This window comes from Lutjanus erythropterus, chromosome 6 (genome assembly GCF_056507025.1).
Source record: "Lutjanus erythropterus isolate fLutEry1 chromosome 6, fLutEry1.hap2, whole genome shotgun sequence".
NCBI classification, from domain to species: Eukaryota; Metazoa; Chordata; class Actinopteri; order Lutjaniformes; family Lutjanidae; genus Lutjanus; species Lutjanus erythropterus.
In genome coordinates, this window is record NC_139322.1 from 30524172 (window position 1) to 30545374 (window position 21203).

A 21203-nucleotide genomic window follows, 5' to 3' on the forward strand; every position below is an offset into this window, starting at 1 on the left:
ATATTCAGCATACAGACATGGGTAGTATAAATCTTCTCGTCTAACTTTTAGCAACATAACAGTTTGACATGTTTTCTGAAACGTCGAAATACTACTTTAATACACTCTTTGCTTTCTCAACTGCTTGACCTCTTGTACTTTTTCCCTTTTAGATGGTCCTCAAGAACTTACTGGTGTTGGTGGTCTGGGGGCAGGTCTTGGCCTGGGAGGAGGAGCCATGGTACTTGGGGGAGGGGCTTCATCCGAAAACGTTATGGAGCTCCAGAGGCATCTCCAGTTTGTGGAGGAGGAGGCGGAGCTACTGAGGAGATCACTAATTGAGATGGAGGAGCAGAACAAACTCCTGATGAATGAGATTAACCGCTACAAGTCTGAACTCCCACCGCCAACGTCCACGCTGTCGTCCAACTCGTTAACATCGCTGACGGACGGGCTGCTCAACGACAGCCCAGTGCACTCCATACAGGAAGGGGCGGTGCTTATCAGCACAGACGCCCCGGCCCAGGAGGAGGAGCTCAGATTGGCGAGGCTTCAGATCGGAGAACTGAGCGGGAAGGTGAAGAAGCTGCAGTACGAGAACCGAGTGCTTCTGTCCAACCTGCAGCGCTGTGATCTGGCCTCCTACAATGCTCCTTCCTCCTCCTCCTCTTCCTCCTCACTACGGCTGGCTCTGGAGACTGACGCTGAGGCTGGAGACTCAGCTGAGTGCCTCCCCACCAGGTATATTTGTATTTATCAAGTTGTAACTCAACATTTGTAATACATGTCAAACACACCCACTGTTTTACACCTGATCATTCAAGGCAGTCAAGAAAACAAGAAAAGTTGTTAATTTTTAATTAGGTAGACAAAACTGTATTTCAATAAAGACACAGTACAGTAAGTAGTGAGTAAGTAGTTTTTGTTTCCCCAGATTCTGTTATATTTAATCACAGGTCCACTGTAAGATTTGTTCAGCACTTGTTAACAACTGTTGTTTGGTAATTGGACATAAGAAAATGAGTCCTTCACAGACTCGTTTATCTAGCCCGCTGTTTTGCCAAGCTTATAAAGATTTGGAGGAAATCAAGTTAGAAAGCCAGCTGTCCAATCTCTGATCTAATAACAAGACTGAAAGTCTCTTAGGCACAGTGGTGCTCTTTGCAAAATGCTAACAACAGCATGATAATATACACACAACAATGTCAACATGCTGATGTTTAGCAGGTACAATGTTCACCAAGGCAGTTTATTGTGTCAGCACGCTAACAATTAGCCATGAACACATAGCACAGCTGAGGCTTTATGAAAAGTGATCACCAAATGTATCACAATCGACCCTTCCTAAGTCCTGCCCCTCTTCAATAACAGTTGAGCAGCTTGGTACCAGCAGAACCTCGGTCAGTTTTCTTCTTTCCTGTTTCCTGCACTTAGATATGCTATGTACTAGGCTCATCTATGTTGAAAAGAAAACCACATGTTGAACATGGTTAAATGATGTTGCAGGGGGACTTGTAAAAGTTCCATATGTATCACATCTCAGTCAAACCACTCCCACCAGATGGCCGCCCATCATAACAAAAAAGTTTGGTTCTGCTCGAGTTCTCTGCCTGTTTAAAGAAATCTTTCCTTGCCTCTGTTGCCATAGTACTTAGTCTTGGCCTTGGTGGGGAGTAGAGAGGAGAGCAGACCTGCTCTAGTCTATATGAAAAGTGCCCTCTGTCATGTTGCTATATAAATGCAACTGGATTGAATGAAGTTAGTGAATGTTAGCAAAACTGTCAAAAGTTTCAATTCATCCAGTTGGGAACATGATTATGTGAACTAAATTACATGGTAATCCATCCAATTTTATAAAATAGACTTTCTCCAGACATCCATGAGCTTGACAAGAGATTAGACGTGTCCATGACTGTATAAGATTACAGTGCTTTAACCACACTGCATGAACCTGTACTTCATAACTCAAACTTATTCATACTTGTGAAATAGTATAGTCAAGTCAAGAATGAATTTTCGATCCTGAGTGTCTTCTCTCTGTCTTGCCATCAGCCCGCCGCATCGCAAAGAGCCAGTAGGGGGCGAGAACGACGCCCTGGAGATCAAAGAGCGGAAAAAGAAGATCGAGGACACCGCTGACGCAACAACCTCACTCCCTGGGTGCCTGGGGCAGAAGGACCATGATGCCTTGCTGGCCATGAGGGACCAGGCTCGCTTGGTTTCCACGGCGATACAGCTCCTGACCTCCCCCGAGTCGAACTGCCTCTCCTCGTCCCCATCTATCTATCACAAGGTCTGCAGCAATGAGGCAGCAGAGCCGTGTGACCTGGAGAAACCTCAGCCTCACAGTCAGGTACTTGTCCTCCGTTTGCCCTGTTGTTCTTCCTCCAAACTGTCGGATGAAACCTTTTCATTATCAAAGAGTTTCATGAAACCTGAATATGGCCTTTTCCAAAACTTTTTTCATGAGATCAACCGGAATCCTGAAGATGTTTCACAACCCTGGTTCTTGGGATCCACTTCGCAGGTCGTCATTGAGCCTCTGCAGAAGCCTGATAATAACCTGGTTATTTGAATCAGGTGTGTTGAAGCAGCGAAACAATTAACACATGCAGAGCAGTGAGTCCCAAGGACCAGGGCTGTGAAACACTGGTGTAGACATTAGCAAAACATTACAATGTTTACATTAGAAAGAGCAACTGCACAGTAACATTAACTTATACAAAACCAGTTATAATACAAAATGGTTGAGTTTTTTTTCCCATAAACTGTTAGTAATATATTCTATATTTCTCATGTAGAAAACAAATACAATTGACCCTTTGCTAAGCCCCGCCCTCTTACTGCGCGGTTAGAAACACTTCTGCCGTGTTTGAAATCACATACTGTGTACTACATACTTAAAATCTGTACTGTCATTCAACATACTTTCATCGTATGATTTATTTATTTATTTTTTTATTTGGACACATATTACAGTGAGCCTCCCTTCCGGTTGGAGAGGTGTAACCATGTTAAATCTAATTGAAGTGTTATGGACATTATACAAAGCTGCCTTGATCACTGCCTTTGTCTGTTATGTTGTTATGTTGTTGTGTTGTTGTCGTATTCACCTCGTGCACTATTGATTTTGTACCACGGTTTCAGACATACTAAAGAATCTCGCAAGTATAGGGAGCTAATGTAAGCTAATGCTAATTCTTAAACTCCTTGAGTCAGCAGAGAGGTCTGTCTCCAGGTGACTTTTTTATGTCCATCTGACACATTTTAAAATGAGAACCCTATAACTAGTTACTTTACAACGGCGTACATCGTACAACATGAATGCTAAAAGACTAAAGTTACATCCCAGAAAACATTAACCACTCCCTCATAACAAATCCAACTTTAACCCCTGGGAATAAAGTGTTTGGTAAATGCAGTGGTATCTAACACAAGTTTGGCTGGAGGACACATTACTGCAGGTAGTAGACTAGTCCGCTGGACATGCTAACGTTTGCAGCTTGTGTTAGAACAAGTCAACCTGAAGTTTCTGCCATTTCCTTCCTTCATGTTGCTCTACTGGACATCCAGTCTCCTTCTTTTGATTCTCTCTGTACTTTGTTATTAATAACAGATACAGTCCAGTATAGTTTAGAGAAAATAATAAGTTAAATTGATAAATATACTTTTCAAGTACAACGATGATGATTGATTTTGATTTTCTGCTGTTTCAAAACGAGAGGTCACCAAAGCTGTTCAGTGATTGAGTCACCTCGGTTTATTTCCATTACGTCGCTCTGAACTTCATTTAACTACATTTAAAAGGCAGTAAAAGATATTTTTAGTTCTTTGGTTCAAATAAAGGAGGAAATAGTGTAAGAGTAAAAAATACAGCCTCAGTGACAGATGTGTAATCTTTTATTTTGGCCCTTTTTCTTACACTGATTGTTCAGTGACCTACGGTATCTACAACTTAGCATTTATCCACTCGGGTCACAGCCAGTAATGACTGCCTGTGTGATCAGTTCTGGTATTTCTTCCTTTGTTTCTCAGATTTCAGAGCTGTCTGATCTGGCGGATCGGCCTCTGGTTGGTGCTCTGACCAGCAGGCTCCAGGCCCTACACACACAGCTACAGGCCTTTGTGGAGCGGGTGGACAGCCTGGCTAAACCCCCAGCAGGTGGGAGAGACCCTCTGGTGGAAGGAGAGTCCCCCCTGGCCTCACCCTGCACCTCCCTCCCCTGCCCTGGAGACGGCCAGGAAGGACTGAACACTGCCCAAGAGAAGGTAAAAGACAAGAAACACACTCCTCCCTCTCACTCCTTATCACTCTGTCTCTTTCTTTCTTTTTTTTTCAGAGCTTTTTCTTTTGTTGGATTTTATTTTCTGTTGTCACTAGTTTGTTTTTTCTATTCTTCAGTTCTGTGTTTGGTCCAGTGCCTAACCATTATTTTGGCTGAATAACACTCCCAATCCCATCTAAACACGCTGTTTTAGTTTCTCCTTACAGTGGAGAATGGATTTACACAACACGCTCAAATCTGACATAATAATGATCATTAGAAAAACACTGCTTTTCACCATTGTTGCCCAGTCTCTGGGAATTCAAAAAATCATAGCCAGCGTGGGCAAAAACACAACTTTTGTCTTTATGATTTGTATTCGAACCTGACATGCTTCAAACACTTTTGCAAATGGACATATATCTCTTAAATGACAAACTTGTGCAAAATTGTGCAGTCAATCTGCCTTTGCAGTGTTAGATGAATTCAGATTTGAGCTGCCTGTGTAAATGTGTCCACACAGTGCCTCCCATGTCCTCTGCATGTGATAATTAGCATCCTAACCTGATATTTAGATGCCGCTTTAGGCCTCAAATGGAGCCTGTATGTTGCATGGGCATAGTGAGGTTACTAAAAGTACAGAAAGCACCATTTATTTATATATATTTTCATCAGCATTATCATAAAACCAATTCAACACACAAACTCAGTTTACTTCTAATTTGGTTGCGCAATATCGCTCATACCTATTTTCATTTAAAGTTCTTAAGTTAACAGTTATTATTTATAGCAAATAAACTGGTTTGAATATTTTATTTAAAGGAGAAATATGTCATATTTTTTACTTTACTGAATCATAAAATGATAAGCCATCAGAGATTAAGAAAAATAAGCTGAATTGAAATATCAACCTCTCCGACAGGAAAGCTTCAGACAGTATGTTCTCCAGTACGGAACATCAGGTTTTTTTTTTAGCCCATTTCATGTTTATTCGAGTTAGAATTAATGCAGAATGAGTTAATGTCTGTTTTAGAAGGTAGTAGATGTTTAGAATGGTTAAATTCAGCAACATGTTAATGGGGGTGTGAGTGTGTATTTTCAGAGCAATGGGCTTTTGTGTCTGGGATAATGGGCTTAGCTTTATACTGACAGACAATTTGAATTATCAAAAGATGATCAACTTACACTATATAAGGTTCAGCATCCCTGCAGCCTGCAGGCAACCTGCCTGATCATATATTAAATAGGGATTCAACCTAGTATATTGTCTATGTCTTCAACTCACTATTTGGGCTTCAGTGCTATGTTTATTAAAAGCTAGGGTGTTACATACTGCTCCTTTAAAAATAATAATAATGAAAATGGTTTTAAGCTTTTTCTAGGCAGTTAGGCTGTTATGAAGTCGCTCCTGACAACAGATACAGGGGAATATTAATATAATATAATATACAGTGTTTATAGTAATGTTGGTAGAAACACAACACTGCAAAACCAATTAAGAATTCAAAAAGCTGAGTTATTAAAAATCCATAATTTCTATGTAAAGAAAATAATGGTGCAAAAGTCCGACTGGGATTATGATTCAAAGAGCTGTCCACACAGATTTCTTGCAGTAGCAGATGAGACACTGAGCTCAGTCTAAATAGATTTGCAATCATACTTCATGAATCACATTTTCAGTCTGACACACTCCACTGGGAAATTCTTGGCTTGCAGTTGATTGTCTGTGATTTATCATTTATTCTTTCAGTCTGAGCATCTACTGTATTTTCAGCTATATATAATGCTCCATATAAAATTCAGTCTAATATCCACATCATAAAAAGCATATTGGAATCAGCAGGGACAGTTTATTTCATAGTCTATTTTTCCCTCACCTTTGACTGTCAGGAACATGTTTTTTTTAAACATCAAATCTGATGAGAATCCACACATTTTCTGGACTAAATTAAGTTTTGTTGGAAACACTTTTTTGTCACCATACTGGCAATTTTGTTCACTTGTTTAACATGTAAACAAGTCACTTTCAACATGTAATAGTAGACTAAATACTTGCTAAGATGGATATTTTTGCAATTTGATGTATTGCTTTTAAAACAATTATAAAATCTGTTTTCTATTCTAATGTAATCTAATTTACCTGCTTGGAAGAGGCTGTGATGAAATTCTACAAAAATTTAAGAACACAGATTACAATGTTTAGACTCCATTAGAGGCCAATTCTGAGTCCCAACACCCCTCCGATTTCTCCTCCCTTTTCCTTTCTCTCTTCCCCTTCCTTCGTCCCTTCCTCCTTCCCCCTTTCCCTCTGCACGGGCACCATAACCGTCGGTTTCTGCACTTCACTTCCACATCCCTCTTTCCCTCCTTTTGAACCACCTTTCTCCTCACACCTCCTCCTCTTCACCATCTCCTTGACTTTCCTCCTTGCTCGCCTCACACCCCTTTCCTTCTCTCGCTCCCACTCTTCCTCCTTCTTCTTCGTCTCCACTTTGCTTCCCCATCTGCACTCGTTTCCCCCTCTTCTCCTTCACCTTGTTGCTCCGTCGCCCCTTCGCTCCGACCTTTTCATTCTAACCACCTTACTCCTTCTCTTGCCCTCCCATTCGCCTTATATCTCCCTTCTTTCCTTCTCCCTTCCCTCCTCTACCTCCCATTGCTGTTTCTCCCTCGTCTCTCCTTTCTTCCCACTCCTCTATGTCTGGTTCCTTTTTCTCTCCTCCCCCCTTCAGCCGTTCATTCTACCCTCCATCCTCCTTTTCTTTCTTTTCTCCACCCTCTCCTTTTCCTCTCTGACCAAGCTCTTTTTCCTCTACATCCTTTTCTTCGTCTTGTGAGATCCATACTCCACTAGTTCTGTTTTTGTTTTTCATTTTTCTCAATGTTGTCATATTGATGGACACCATATTGTTTTTATTCTTATTGTTGTGTTTGTTTGTCTTGTTTTTTCTTTCATTTCCATCACTCCTTTTTGTTTTTGTTCCACAACTTCTCCTCCTCCCCTCTCTCCTCTATGATTTTTTGTTTTGTTTTGTTTTTCTTCCTCATTAACTTGCCCATGCATGCATGCAGCAGCCTGATTATAGGGACCAATCAGAACAGGAGGTGAACGGTCAAACTGTGGAGAACAGCCAATCAGACATCAATGAGACTCAAAAGCAGGAAAACAGCCAGCTGGAGCAGGGAGAGAAGGAGACAGATGATGCACTGGTGAGTCACTCAAAATCACAATCCTTCACATCATGACAGGCACAAACACACACGTTAGAGGACCGCAGGGGACGGAAATTTCAGCACTAGTCCGTCTCATGGCTGACAGGAAGCAAATATTTTCAACAAGAACCTGACTTGAGCCTGAAGCCGATGTTTCTATGTCAAATTTTTCTTTCTCTCTTGTACTCTCTCTTGACATATACGGTACAGCCTTCAAGGTGAAAAACAAAAGGTCTAGTCTGCTGCTTTATTGGCCTGTCCGTTTTGGTGAGGTAACAAAGTGAACTGACTGGCAAGGATGAAAAGCATCCCACAGACAAAATCTTTAAAGGAATGGTTTGGTATTTGGGGAAATGTTCTTTTATTGATACCACCTCATATGTGTGTGCTACTGTAACTACACAATTACAGCCAGAAAATAGAGTTTACATAACTTCCCGTAAAACCACAGCTTGTTGTCTTCGCATTTCTGTTTTTGTACAAACACCAGGGGTAAAACTTGTTGACTGATGATTGTTTTTACCAAACAGAGCCAAGCTTGCCATTTCACCCTGCTCCCAGTCTTAATGCTAAGCCAAGCTCATCTCTATTAACATACAACTGCGATTCCAAAAAAGCTGGGACACTTGCCACATGATAGAGGAAGTTTTGGCCTGGATATCGGTTATCCAAACCGCTACTAGCTACCCCGGAAGCCCCAAAACATTTGCTGTTGCCCCCAGAGGCTAAGTCATGGTCAGGTGATAGCGGATGAGTTCTGAGATTGAAGTAAAGTTGCTGCCTGCTGGCTGATCGTGGTATCAATCTTTTCTTCTAATTCCTTACTTCAAAGGGAATAAGTGCATTTCCTAAAACGACAAAAAACAATCCTCTCTACACTAAGAAAACACACCTTAAAATAGTTAGAATAATGCAGTGGCCTGGCAGCTCAGTTCGTAGACCACTCCTCCCGTGTGCTGAGGCTGTGAGTCTCCACCTACGGCCTTTTGCTGCATGTCATTCCCCAACTCTCTCTCCCTTCCCCCTCATATCTTCAGCTGTACTATAAATTAAAGGCATAAAAAGTACCAAAACTATATTAAAAAAATAATAATCATAATAATTAACCAACAAGCAGCTGCTTCATAAATCTACGCGACTCGCTGCTCGGCACAAATGTTCTGCAGATCTAATCGGCTAAATTTACAGCGAACAGGAACTGTAAATCAGCCAGCCATGAATATCCGATAAGCAGCATCACTGCATACACTGCAGTACAGAAGACGAGGTCTGAGGTTATTTAGAAACAGTGTCAGTAGTAGAGAGCACTGACAATTTGATTTTTGAACTCTCATTCTTGAACAGTAAACTCTCCCGCTCAGTATGTATCTTGATTACAAAAGAGAAAAAAATCATATCAATATCAAGACTGTCTGCATGTACAATTTATATATGTTATTAAAAAGTAAGATCAGCCAGTATACCATTATGTAAACTCCTTAACTTAATTCAAGGTAGTAAGTTAGTAACTAGCTGCAGAATGCACAATCAAAACCTTTCCGTCGCTCTCTGCTGCCTCATATCACATCGCTGAGACACACTTTTTTTTTTAATGAACTCTTTAAATAAATATTGCCTGTGACATGCAATAGTTAAAATTAGTTTTCAACCAAAATTACAATTAAATAATATTGTCTAATGCAGCATTAACTCAAGGTCCATTCACTTCCAGAGTTTGAAACAACATCCACTGATCTAATCTTGTTTACAGTGTCAAGAATTTGTACCCTCCGCTGGTGAAATTTCATTTTTAGTATTGTGTTACTGAATCTGATGCAAACCCAAATAAATCCCCCCCTCAAATTGGGCTTCTGGTGCAGAGGCCTGTGTGTTTACTCACATCACTTCTTCCTGAGCAAACACACGAGGACAGGTTAATTAAAAGCCCATTTATACACACATTTACAGACACACACACAGACATGGAAACTCACACAAACTGTAGCTTAAAGTAACTGATGTGGTACAGTGGTGGAGACTCATGCTAGCAACACAATGTTGTAAACAAACACAAACAGTGACTTCACCGTCAGATGTGGGACTGACAGGAAGAAAAGACCTTTGTTTGGTTGACCTTTTGCCGGTGTGTCTCCATGGTAACCAGGACTGTGTGTGTGTCTGCATCTTTATCCGAGCCTGACGGGGTGAATGAGAGCGAGAGAGAGAAAGATAACAAGGACAGTCAGACATAATAGAGAGACAGTTGTGATGAACAGAGCAGTGACACAGCAGCACATGCACCCAGTGTTTATATACTCTCAGTATTCAGCATAATTCTGTAGCTCACACCCTGCAATATTCAATGGTAGAGTTTCTATTATAGCTCAACCAACACTATTTCTGGACAAAACAAGTCTATCCATCCACCCAGCAGTTCTGTGCAGCCTCTCCGGCTACAGTGCAGGTCGCTAAATACAGTCTTCGAGCGCAGATTTTGATTTTAGGTCTCAAAGGCACGAAGGTACCAAACCTGGCAACTACACTGTGGTCACAAGACTCCAGCAAGCTGCCCAGCTGTTGTTCACCAAGGGATATTTACACCACATGACTCCCCCTAAAACCACAAATTGTCTTTTCCAAATTTCTGTTTGGGTCTGGATTAAACAAACAAGATATAATGTATCAATTCAGCTTTAATTGTGGGGGTAGGCATATATTTTTTTTTACTTGGGACTGAGACAGGCTAGCTGTTTTACTATTTCCAGTCCTTATGCTCGGCTAGACTAATCACAACCAACTCCAACAGAGCACTTAAGCACACAATATGTAAATTCTGCCACTAGGGGTGTCTCTCACATTAAAACAGTTTTAAAGGATGTATTTTAATGATATCAGGAAGTAGCATGGGATCATGGGACTGTTAGCTATACTGTTAGACAACCATCACAGCTGATGAGAATATATCTGCTGTATCCTGTGTTTTCCCAGATGTTATATCAACAATCAAACAGCTAGCAATGGCTAGCAGAAAAAACACACCATTACTTTGAATAAAACACAGATTTCTCTGTGTTTGACCTTTGCTGAAAACAGTTGGGATAATTTACGGACACGACTCAACAAAACATAGCATGTTTAGACATTTTATTGCAGGCATGTTACACATTACCGCTTTAAAGGCACAGTGAGACATTTTAGCAATTATGCGTATTCATTTTTTTTGCCCAAAGATAGACAAGGAGATCAATTTTGGGCTTGGGAAAGGCAAGCTTCCCATCTTTATGCTAAATTAATTATCTCCCAGGTTTGCTCCAAGATTTATGTTCAGACAGGAGCATGGCCTCCTAAAATATCTTAACTTTTTCTTTAAATTGATAGGCTGCATAACCCGCTGTAAAATGTATTGTCATACTGAAACACATTTAGTATCAAGATTATAGCATACTGCAGGGAACAAATATTTTTTGTAGGACTGCCTAGAGGTTAGCATCGCTCTGGTTCCCTCTGTGAGATTTTTCCATTGGACCTTCGGTGAGTGCAGAAAATAAGACCTGTGGTAAACAGAATGTTATGTAGTCTCAGAATTCATAAGTGTATTTACTACGGTATTTTATGTTGTAGAACAAATTATGGAAATCTCTTAAGCTTGCGTTAATCACAGAACTTATTTCAGGCATCTAATCAAAAACCGAGACGAGGGAACTGGAAGTGCTAATATGCTAACAAACTCCTGGGCTTTAGGACTCATTCCTGCAGCACTCTGTCTACCAACGATCTTAACCCTTATTTTGATCTCCAAGAGAATAAAAGACTGATGAGTTTGTTAATGAACTTACATTGTATTATTATTATTAAAGTATTTGCTCTTGTGTTGCCACAGTTTCTAAAGTCGTTGCACATTTTACATGAACAGCTGCTGCTTTTTCACAACGAGGGACTCATTTGGGGACAGAGGTCACAGTAGTTTTTTCTGGCTGACAGTGGAGGCTGTGAGCGGCCGGGTGGCGTTCAGGATGGAGGGTGATGGAGGGCAGAGGCTGAGCCCAGTGGAGGGTAAAAGAGGACATTAATGGTACACTGGTGGGTCGATGGATCGCACTCAGTCAGCAGCCAAATGAAGCATGGGAGAGTGCATGGGATGAAGTGTGTGTGTGTGTGTGTGTGTGTGTGTGGACGTACAGTAGCATGCTACAGCTGAGGTGTGATTTAAGAGGTGTTGTAGCACAAAACTGCCGTGTTATGTGCTTCTCACACTCGCCTCTTTCTCCCCTTTTCATTTCCCTTTAACTCCCTTTTCCCTCCCCACTTCTCCTCCCATTACTGCTTCCATTCTTTTTCTTATTCCTTTGTCTTTTCTTTAATATTTGCTGACTTCTCTTCTTGTTTCCCACCTACCAATGTTTCCCTACCCACTTTTTTCTTTTTCTCTTCTTTTTCTTTTTTCCCTTTTTTTTTGGCTTTACCTTCTTTCCCTCAATTCTGATTTTCTCTTTTACTCCACTCCTGCCGTTTCCATATCTTTCTCCCTACTCATCCTCTCCTCATTTCCCTCGTTCTCTCCTCCAGGCCGTCCAGTCCACTGACCTCCGGGCTCAGGTGTCCAATGTGGGGGAGTCGACTCTCAGACTTTCTCAGGAGGAGCTGGAGAAGGAGAGACACCATGCTCAGAGAGAAACCACTCAGAAACTCACACAGGTCAGTTTGAGGCACTGAATCCTGACACACAAATGGATAAACTAAACTTGAAAACACTCTCAAACTCACACAGACACACTGAAACTGAACTTTATACAGAAATGTATAGAGGCACCACTTTATTTTGCAGTTTGCAAGCTAAAATTATATATTTGATGTTGTGTGTTCTTATTATGAAGCATTTTAGATCCTAACATCGGTTTTGTGTCCACCAAGAGTCATTATTTTATGTGGTGACTTATTACAAGACACACACTAATGCACCTGTTTAACAAATTTCCATTTGAAGCAAACAAACATTCAGAAAATAAATCGACTGTCCTGTCTCAAACTGTCTTTCCTTCTCAGCTGCAGGAGGAGCACCAGAAGGCTCTGCTCCGTCGGGACTTCCAGCTGCAGAGTTTGGGTCTGCAGGCTCGCCTTCAGCAGAAGCTGTGGAGCCAGGAGAGGACTCTGCTCGTCCAGGAGTCTCAGCACCTCAAACAGGCCCTGCTGCTGCTCAGCCTCAAACTGCGCTGCTTCCTCAAACAGTGGAGGCTGGGCTGCAAGAAGGACACTGAGTGGAAAGACGTCTTGGAGGTATGAGGGGGCGGAAAAGAAAATGTTCCACAGCCTTGTTGCTCTGTAGTCAGAGAGTTGGTAACTAACTGTGGACATGTCTCATTTTGACAGAGATATTTATTTATTTATTTTGCAGCTAAGCTGTGTATGTAAAATCAGTATTTTATTTTTAGTTTAAGAAGGGGAGACTGGGGGCATTTGTAATGTATTTTACATTTCCTTCATAACTCACAGACCTGTATTTCAGGTGAGTTATGAGTTATTTTTTCCAATATAAGAAACATTATCTATTTAATTAATTAATTAATAATACAACTGATATATTTTCACTAATAAGGATGACATCATAATATTTAAGTTAATCCAACTGCGGATTAACAGTGGCAATTGCCACTCTGAAAAATAAGTCATATTAACCCACTGTATCTCGAATAAAAGCGCACCTCAGAGTAATGGCATTACTGTCTAATAATATGTTTTATATATGGTTCAAGCATCAAACACATTTAAAGTGGGGAAGATTAGGCAACTACATTTTAATTCTTTCAATTGAGTTGAAAGTGATTTTACATTTAAATTTAGTGAAATGTGTTTTAACAGAAAACAACAAGGTGCTTATGTACAGGGCAGTTGTATTACGGGGTTATAATTGACCCCTTGTTACAACTGCCCCCAGTCTCCCATTAGTCCTCAAAAATGTTGGATGATTTGAAGTTAAAATTTTTTTTAAAACATAAAGTGTGAAATAAAATTTATTTTACATTGCAGCAATTTTTAAATCTTGCAGCTTAATGGAAATTTTAACAGTTGTTTCCTATGAAAAGCTAAAAAGAGAAAAAGAAAAATTATAAAATTTTCCTATGAGATTGCCATGAGGGTCTTACATACTGTGATATTAGAAGCTGAGATAAATGATTGACAGGTGATTGTGCTCTATAATTGGTTCTTTAGATGAACAGCCTGAAGGACCTCTACCTGCTGCTGGAGGAGGAGAACCTGACAAGCCCCGCCCATCAGACGGACATGAGGGCTGCTGCAGACGAACAACCACTCAGCCCAACTATCAAGGTAAGTGGAGTGACTCACACTCAAAACCACAAGTACACACATACACACACGCTCTTACATGTGTCACTTGTCTTTCCTGCAGTCCAGCGCTGTAACCAGCACCTTGGCCGACCTGAGGGTGGCGCTCCAGGACCTGAGCGGAGAGTTGCGGCAGGAGAGACAAGGCTCCCAGGAACTCACCCAGCAGTTCGCAAAAGCCAAGGCCTCATGGGAAGTTGAAAGGACCGAACTAAAGAGCCTCATCACGCAGGTAAGAAGTATTACTGTAAATTCAGACACGAAGACATTAAAAGGTGTTCCAAAATCCAAAATGGCATCAGAGCACAGAAACAGTAGGCTTTCATTAGTATTTTTAATAATAAATAACTATAAATAAAAAAGAATAAAAAGAAATAAGACTATAAGACAAATAAAAAATCAAAAATTGCCCAACTGATATATCTGTCTGGCTCTAGTTTCACGTATGAGTAATGGGCACATTTGTGAAGTCGCTGTGTGTGAAGCAGTCTGATGATAGTTGTTGCTCACATCATCAGACCAGGAGGCAGAATCAGGAGACAAATGTTGACATTTAAACATCATCAGATACTCAAGCTGAGAAAGTCAAACGGAGAAATATGAATTCAGGACAATGAAAAATAAATGCGGTGAGAAGATTACGGAAAATGGCAGGAGCACATGGTCCAACAACTATGGAAAAGTTTGCTGAAGTTACTGTCACAAAGTCTTGCGTGCCAAAGTAAATACGCTATTTTATGAATCCATGTGACTTTTGTTTGCAAGCCTTTGTTCCTTGTTTGTTCATGTAACTGAACAGTAGTAGTGCACCTGGTGAGCAAATGACAGATGAAAAGTGTCCACTATTCATTTTGACATGTTGTTTTTAAAACTGATGACATCCCAGGTGGTCAGTTTCTACTTATCAATCTGCGAAGTGTCCATCTGAGCCTTTCCTCCCCTCTCTGTCTGTCTGTCCGTCTTGTCTGCAGGCTGTGAAGAATGGTTTTAATGTTTTCTCCCTCCTCTCCTGCCTCGCTGTCTCTCTGTCTGTCTCATAACAGCCGCAGAGGCGGTAATTGTGTAAGTGTTAATTAACAGCCTCTGAGATAGAACACAGCCTGTGTTACCGCCTGGTAATTGAGACAGAGAGAGAGAGAGAGATAAAAGAGAGAAAGGAGAGGGCTGTTCAACTTGGGCAATTAAAAAAAGCCTTTTCATCTGTTCTTACTTCTGGTTGTTAAGAGGATATTATGCGACTATCTATCATAATATGCCAAGTACCTGGAAAAACTGCATTTTTCATACATTTTCAATCAATACTTCACCCTCCTGTAAGCCTAACCTCACAGATCTCACACTCAGGCGAGATTCTATCAATATAAGAAAGATTATATTGATAGAATGAACTTACTGTACAATTCAGGTCAGGTCTACAGGTCTAGGTTAAAGGATGACTACCAAAAGGGCGTCTTCCATTTTCCCAGGTACTGGAGTTAATGTTCAAGTAGCTTGAAATTATACATGACTTGTCATTGTTGTCAAGTATTCTGTAAAGTTTCTTTTTCAACATCCTATCTAACGTGAAAATCTATTAAACCACATCAGTAAATTATGTCACATGTAGCATCCTCAGCCCAACTAAACCAAAATCCTCATTCTAATCTCAAAAGCAAAAAGCCACACTTAGACTTGCAATACACCTTCTGGAATCAGTGTTTGCGCCATTTCCAGCTGCCAAAATGCAGTTTTTTTTAAGTTGCACACTGTTACAGCAATCTAAATCATTAATATAATGTCAAGATTTGGTGGCAGTTCCTCAGAATCACAAAGCAAGAGCAGTGATGTAGCTTTGTATAGTTTTCCTTCATTTACTTACTATAACTATAACTGTTCCTGTTCCACTGGGTTTGTTGAAAGGCATTCTGGGAAAGGTAGGAAGTCACTGACTGAAGTAGAAGCTGGTAGAAGGATTACAGCCCTTTTTCATAAATATATAATCTAATTTCATACCTGGAAAACAGGGGCACGAGAGGATGAAATCTAATTTTTAAAAAGTGGTGGATTTCTGCAGACTTTGCACACATTTATCACAAAAGCAGCCACAATTCACCAGAAAAACAAAGCAGGATTTTTTATATTGTTGCTACAGGCTACAACAACCAGTTACAAAGGAGGACAAATATCAGATACAGCTGAAATACATGTCAAAATACATTTAGAAAAGGACCATTCATCACATCTCATAGTAAATTAAATGTGATGACAATCTGAGATGAAAAGCAAAATAACAAGAAACCAATTAGAAGAAATGTTAACGGCAGAGCGTGCAACACAAAGTAACTAAAAATAAAAATGTCCCTTTGTGAAGTAGTAAATGTCCTACTATGAAAGAAACAAAATACAAGGATACACACAGAGACACACACACACTGACATGGTCATTAATCATTGTCATGATTGGAGATATTCTGCCCTCACGCTGCGGTGAGAGATCATTTGTCTTCTGATTGGTGTGGCAGCTGCTCTCATCAGCCAATGAGAGACGAGAAGCAGTGTTACAAAGAGATAAGGTGCTACGCTTTTCGTAAATGTGAGGTAGCTGCGGGTTTTTATGACATTTAATTTAAGGCAAACCTCCATGGCTTAATGAAAGAATCACCCCAGCTGTGCGTTTCATCATGCTGGATGTCAACACACACACAAATATGAGTTTCACATTTGATTACATTGACTGTGTTGCAAACTGTAAACACATCTGCGCAACATTTTAATACCATTATTCTCTTCCACTGTCCTGTAAACTATACTACTTTACTGTGTGTGTGTGTGTGTGTGTGTGTGTGTGTGTGTGTGTGTGTGTGTGTGTGTGAGTGTGTGTGTGTGTGTGTGTGTGTGTGTGTGTGTGTGTGCGCTACCCTGGCCTAGATGCCACAGCTGGAACCAATCTCTCATCTGCCAACAACACACACTGTAAAGTATGCCATCAATTTGGCCTGGTGGTGGTGTGTGTGTGTGTGTACGTGATCACCAGCCAGCCGAATCACGTGGGCGCCAGGCGTCCTGGCAGCGTGCAGCGGCTCCTCCAGCTGTTGCTTTGTCAAACAAGTCAACTCAATTTCAAACACTGTCCTACCTGTCAAATTGCTTGACAGGAAATTATCTCCGCCGTTCAGCTGATAAACAAATACCGTCAGTGAAGTAGAAACAATCCAGAGCCCTGAAAGCACGCAGTACAACACATGCCTCCTTCTTTTTTGTATCTTAATCAGTCATCCGTCCTGACAGTAGGACATGTTACAAACACCTGCTGTCTGCATGATGACACGGAGCGAGCAGCTGGAAGCTGTGATCGCTCGTTCATCACAGCTGTGGAATCCACTTCACTCAGGGTGAAGATAAAGGTACGGGGAGGCAAGAAGATTTTTTTAGGGCAGCAAATAATTTTTTATTATTTCAATTGTCAATTATTTCACAATTAATCTGTTAGTTATTTGGGCTATAAAATGTCAGAACATGGTGAAAAATGTTAATCAGTGTTTTCCATAGCCCACAATGTTGTCCTTAAATGTCTTTTTTTTGTCCGCAACCCAAAGATATTCAGTTTAGTGTCACGGAGGAGTAAAGAAACCAAAAAATATTCACTTTTAAGAAGCTGAGATCAGAGAGTTGTGACTTTTTCTTTTTAAAAATCTACTTAAACTGATTATTTGATTGTCAAAATAGGTGATTAATTGAGAGAACTAATCAATTAATTGTTGCAGCTCCATTCTTTTTGTCTTTTCAGATGATTGAGTTGTCATTGTCTATCTCAAATCTCTGCTTGGACAAGGTAGTGTGAGTCTATCAACTACAAGCTGTACATGTGTTACTTCCTGTCCTGACATGGCGTTACCTTTGCCCACAAAATTATTGATTTTTTATCCTTAAGTTAGTTACTTCTTTTTTCACATTTGGCTTGGTAATTATTATTATTTTTAGTCATTTTGTGTAGTGTTTTTGAACATTTTGATAATCACCTCAGTGTCTTAGATAACCTTTAGCAATGTTAACTAGCTAGCTAGCATCAAAATTTTCACTTAAACTTAACAGAAACAGAAAAACTCACCAAAACTGTCTTGGCTTAGCTTTCAGACACAACTTGATATTTAGCTTTAGCAACTTAGCTTAGCATAGCTCTGCACCTTTAAACCTCATCAGTTAACATATTGTATCTTCTGTCATGCTTCCAATCTTTATGCTAAGCTAAGCAAATGGTGTCCTGGTTCTCCAGTTTTATATTGAACATACAGATGTGAGTGTGGGATCAATCTTCTCATTTAACTTTCAACAAGAAAGCACGTAGGCATATTTCCAAAAATGTCAAAGTATTCCTCAAAGGTTAGTGGGAAACATTATAATCATAGCTAAAAGAACCCGGCACTGATTTTTCAGAGAACCACAATGCCAGATGAGGGTAGTCTATTTATACAGCGCACTTCAGGCACTGAGAAAGTTTCAAAGTGCTTTCAATTTTAATAAGAGGCTGTTTATCAGAACTGCTCATCTGGGGAACCTCCAATATAATGACCAGTGCTCAATGTGGGCTTTAAAGGTAAAAGGTTGCAAAAAAACTACAAATCATTTTGCAGTGACACTATATACAAAGTAGCTTTTTAACTGGAGTGTAAAATCAGTTTGATCATTTTTTTTAACCAACGGACATTTTTCCACCTTAAGCTCAGCTGAAAATCTGGGTCATCGTCTTTCTTTTTCACATTCAGTCCTGTTTCTGACGGGTGTACAAAGCTGCCTCATAAATCAACTGAAATGTTGGAGTATGTTCTTTCAGCAGCTTTTTGTTGAAAGTTGAATTTGAACAAGTCATATAGGGAAAAGTATAGATTTGAATCTATAATTAAACCCTAATTCTTTACTTGCTATTTAGGCTATGAGCATTTCTAGTGTTTGTTTACATTTATTAATAGACATGGACAGAAAAAGACCACATTGTGGTTGAGAAGGGAACTTGAGAGCTTCGCAACGCAGTCAGCTTGTTACATTGCTATATTTAAATCTGTATCATCTGTATGCATTATATAATATCTGGGCTATAACTTTATTTATAAACCTGGCACATATTTAGTCTCTCAGGAGTGTTGTGGTTACTGTTTTCCCTAGAATTAACAGCTGAAGGCTGGTATGCAGTGAACCAATAACATCAACAGATAACATTAACTGTATTGTTGTCTTGTTGTAAAAATCTGCTGCAGGCAAATAACATGCTGCCAAAATAGTAAATAATGCACTGTGGTGTGTGTGATCATGTGCTACAACAGTATCCTGCTGTACAATGTTTAAACAAAGTCTCAGTACAGAAAGCTAAGCAATGATCTGCAGCAAAACATATTATGTATTATTAAAAAAAAAAAAAAACAAAAAAAACATCAGGGGTTGCAAAAGTGAACCTCGTTCAACTCCACTTCAAAAAACCTGAAGTATCCCTTTAATGTTTTTTTTTTTATCTCTTTTTATATCTTTCTTTTATATACTTTGAATTATTTTCACTAACCAAGCCCTGAAGGCCCTTGTTGAGATTATTGCTTAATTAATAAATCAAATTTCATATTCAAGGTTTTAGTTGAATAGATGGTAATAGTAATTGAACTCGCTAAACGGTGAGTAGCGAGTCGTGAACCAGACGTCTCTCATCTGACAATAAACGCCAGTCATCCAGTAAAATCGCCTCCCTCTAAACGCCTCAGCAGTAAACCTCGTTAAGACGCGGGGCTCGTTAGACGGCTTTCATCATTAACGAGATACACTCTGTTGCCATAGGAGACGAGAGCTGGGGCTAAGTGTGCGTGTGATACACTGTGATTGGCTGCCAGACAGTTCTATTATCACCATATACGGACGCCAGTGCCACAGAGCCAGACTGAGAGAGGCAGAGGGGGAGGATCGATGGGTCTGGGGTGTGTGTGTGTGTGTGTGTGTGTGTGTGTGTGTGTGTGTGTGTGTGTGTGTGTGTGTGTGTGTGTGTGTGTGTGTGTGTCTGTTTGTCAAATTGATGGGCCCGGTAGCGTCGGCTGCGTGAACTATGAGACTCAGGCAGAGGAAAAGGGAAAGCAGAGCTGCTCATAAAAATTTCAGGCGATCCCACCTACAGGCTCTGTTACAGATTTATGGAGAGCCAAAAAAGGGGTGAGATCGCTTGAAATAGAGGGTGAGAAAGCTGTGGAGAGAGAGAGAGGGAGAAGGGGTGAGAAGGATGGAGAGAGGGTGAGAAAGGATTAGATGCAGAGAGGGAGGAGGACAGAGAGAGCATAGAGATCTTCAGAGAGGAAGGATAGCAGCAGAGGAGAAAAAAAAAAGAGTAAATTCTCCAGATTTCCTCACTTTGTCATTACCTTATCACGCCCTCGCCACAACGTGAACATCACTCAGTGAGCAGCAGTGAGCCTTCATAAGGATCTCATCTGTGTGGAGACTTTAATTCGCCTCCTGTCCGGGCGTTGCCTCCTTAAATCGTACATGAGGTCATTTATAAAACACCCCCCCTCTCCTGTGAAACACGTGGAGACGCTGCCTGGGACTTCCCATTACAAATCTCCGTGTGGTCAAATGAGTCATAGTTTTATTCATGAAAACTAGTAATTATTTGTGTGATTGTGCGTTTGTCTGCTAACTCGTTCCAACTCAAAGCAGCTGAAGCAAAATTTTCAAGAACTTTGGACTTGAACTTCATTTGAGTATTTCCATGTTACATTAGTCAAGAGGAAAACATTGAACTTTTTACTTCATTACTATAATCTGATGCCTTACAGCTGGCTTTTAACTGACTAGACTGACTATTACATGATTTTTGCCAAGTTATGTACTGTTATCACTAGGGTTGGGTGATTGGATGAATATATTTCCTTTTGGCGATGGGCTGAATGATATTTATGTTATTTTGCTGGTGTAATGGTCTGCAGAGTGCAGTCGCTGCTCCACGACACACTCTCATCCATGAGGAGTGAGAGGAAAACAGCCTGTAGAGCCAGACTCTTTAAACATCTGACGTGGTTTATTTTAACCAAACCAGAGCTGGTGATTTTTGGAACAGTAGAAAAACTAATAAAGATGCTCTTGGAGAGTTTTACAAGGACTTACTGAGACAATTAAGCTCATCTTAGTTTGGTAAAAGGGAGAAACTTGAGTTCAGAACGGTGCACAGTTGTACTTTTGTCGTGTTTATGTGGTTTATATGATGTAGTGAACATACGTAGCATAACATGTAGAGATGTGTGCAAGTACTGCTCACGAATATATCGCCAGTTGCCACTTGATGGACTGATGGTGGCAGGTTAGAAAACTTTGACATATCACTCAGCCCTAGTTATGACTGATCTTTGCCAAAGCACTTTGTAACTATGTTAAGGAAAATGCTGTACAAAGTCATAATGTTATCACCAGTTTAGTTTG

General features: G+C 40.3%; 1 protein-coding gene across 1 annotated transcript in view; it reads left to right on the plus strand.

The window, feature by feature from the left end:
* mtcl2 (microtubule crosslinking factor 2) overlaps positions 1–21203 on the plus strand; it is a 122723-nt gene that overhangs the window by 90276 nt on the left and 11244 nt on the right. The window contains exons 8-15 of the mRNA XM_084721618.1: positions 153–720; positions 2032–2332; positions 4015–4248; positions 7317–7454; positions 12003–12131; positions 12480–12710; positions 13644–13760; positions 13843–14010. Of these exons, the coding sequence (XP_084577744.1) occupies positions 153–720; positions 2032–2332; positions 4015–4248; positions 7317–7454; positions 12003–12131; positions 12480–12710; positions 13644–13760; positions 13843–14010 (1886 nt within the window). The remainder of the gene's footprint in view (positions 1–152; positions 721–2031; positions 2333–4014; positions 4249–7316; positions 7455–12002; positions 12132–12479; positions 12711–13643; positions 13761–13842; positions 14011–21203) is intronic.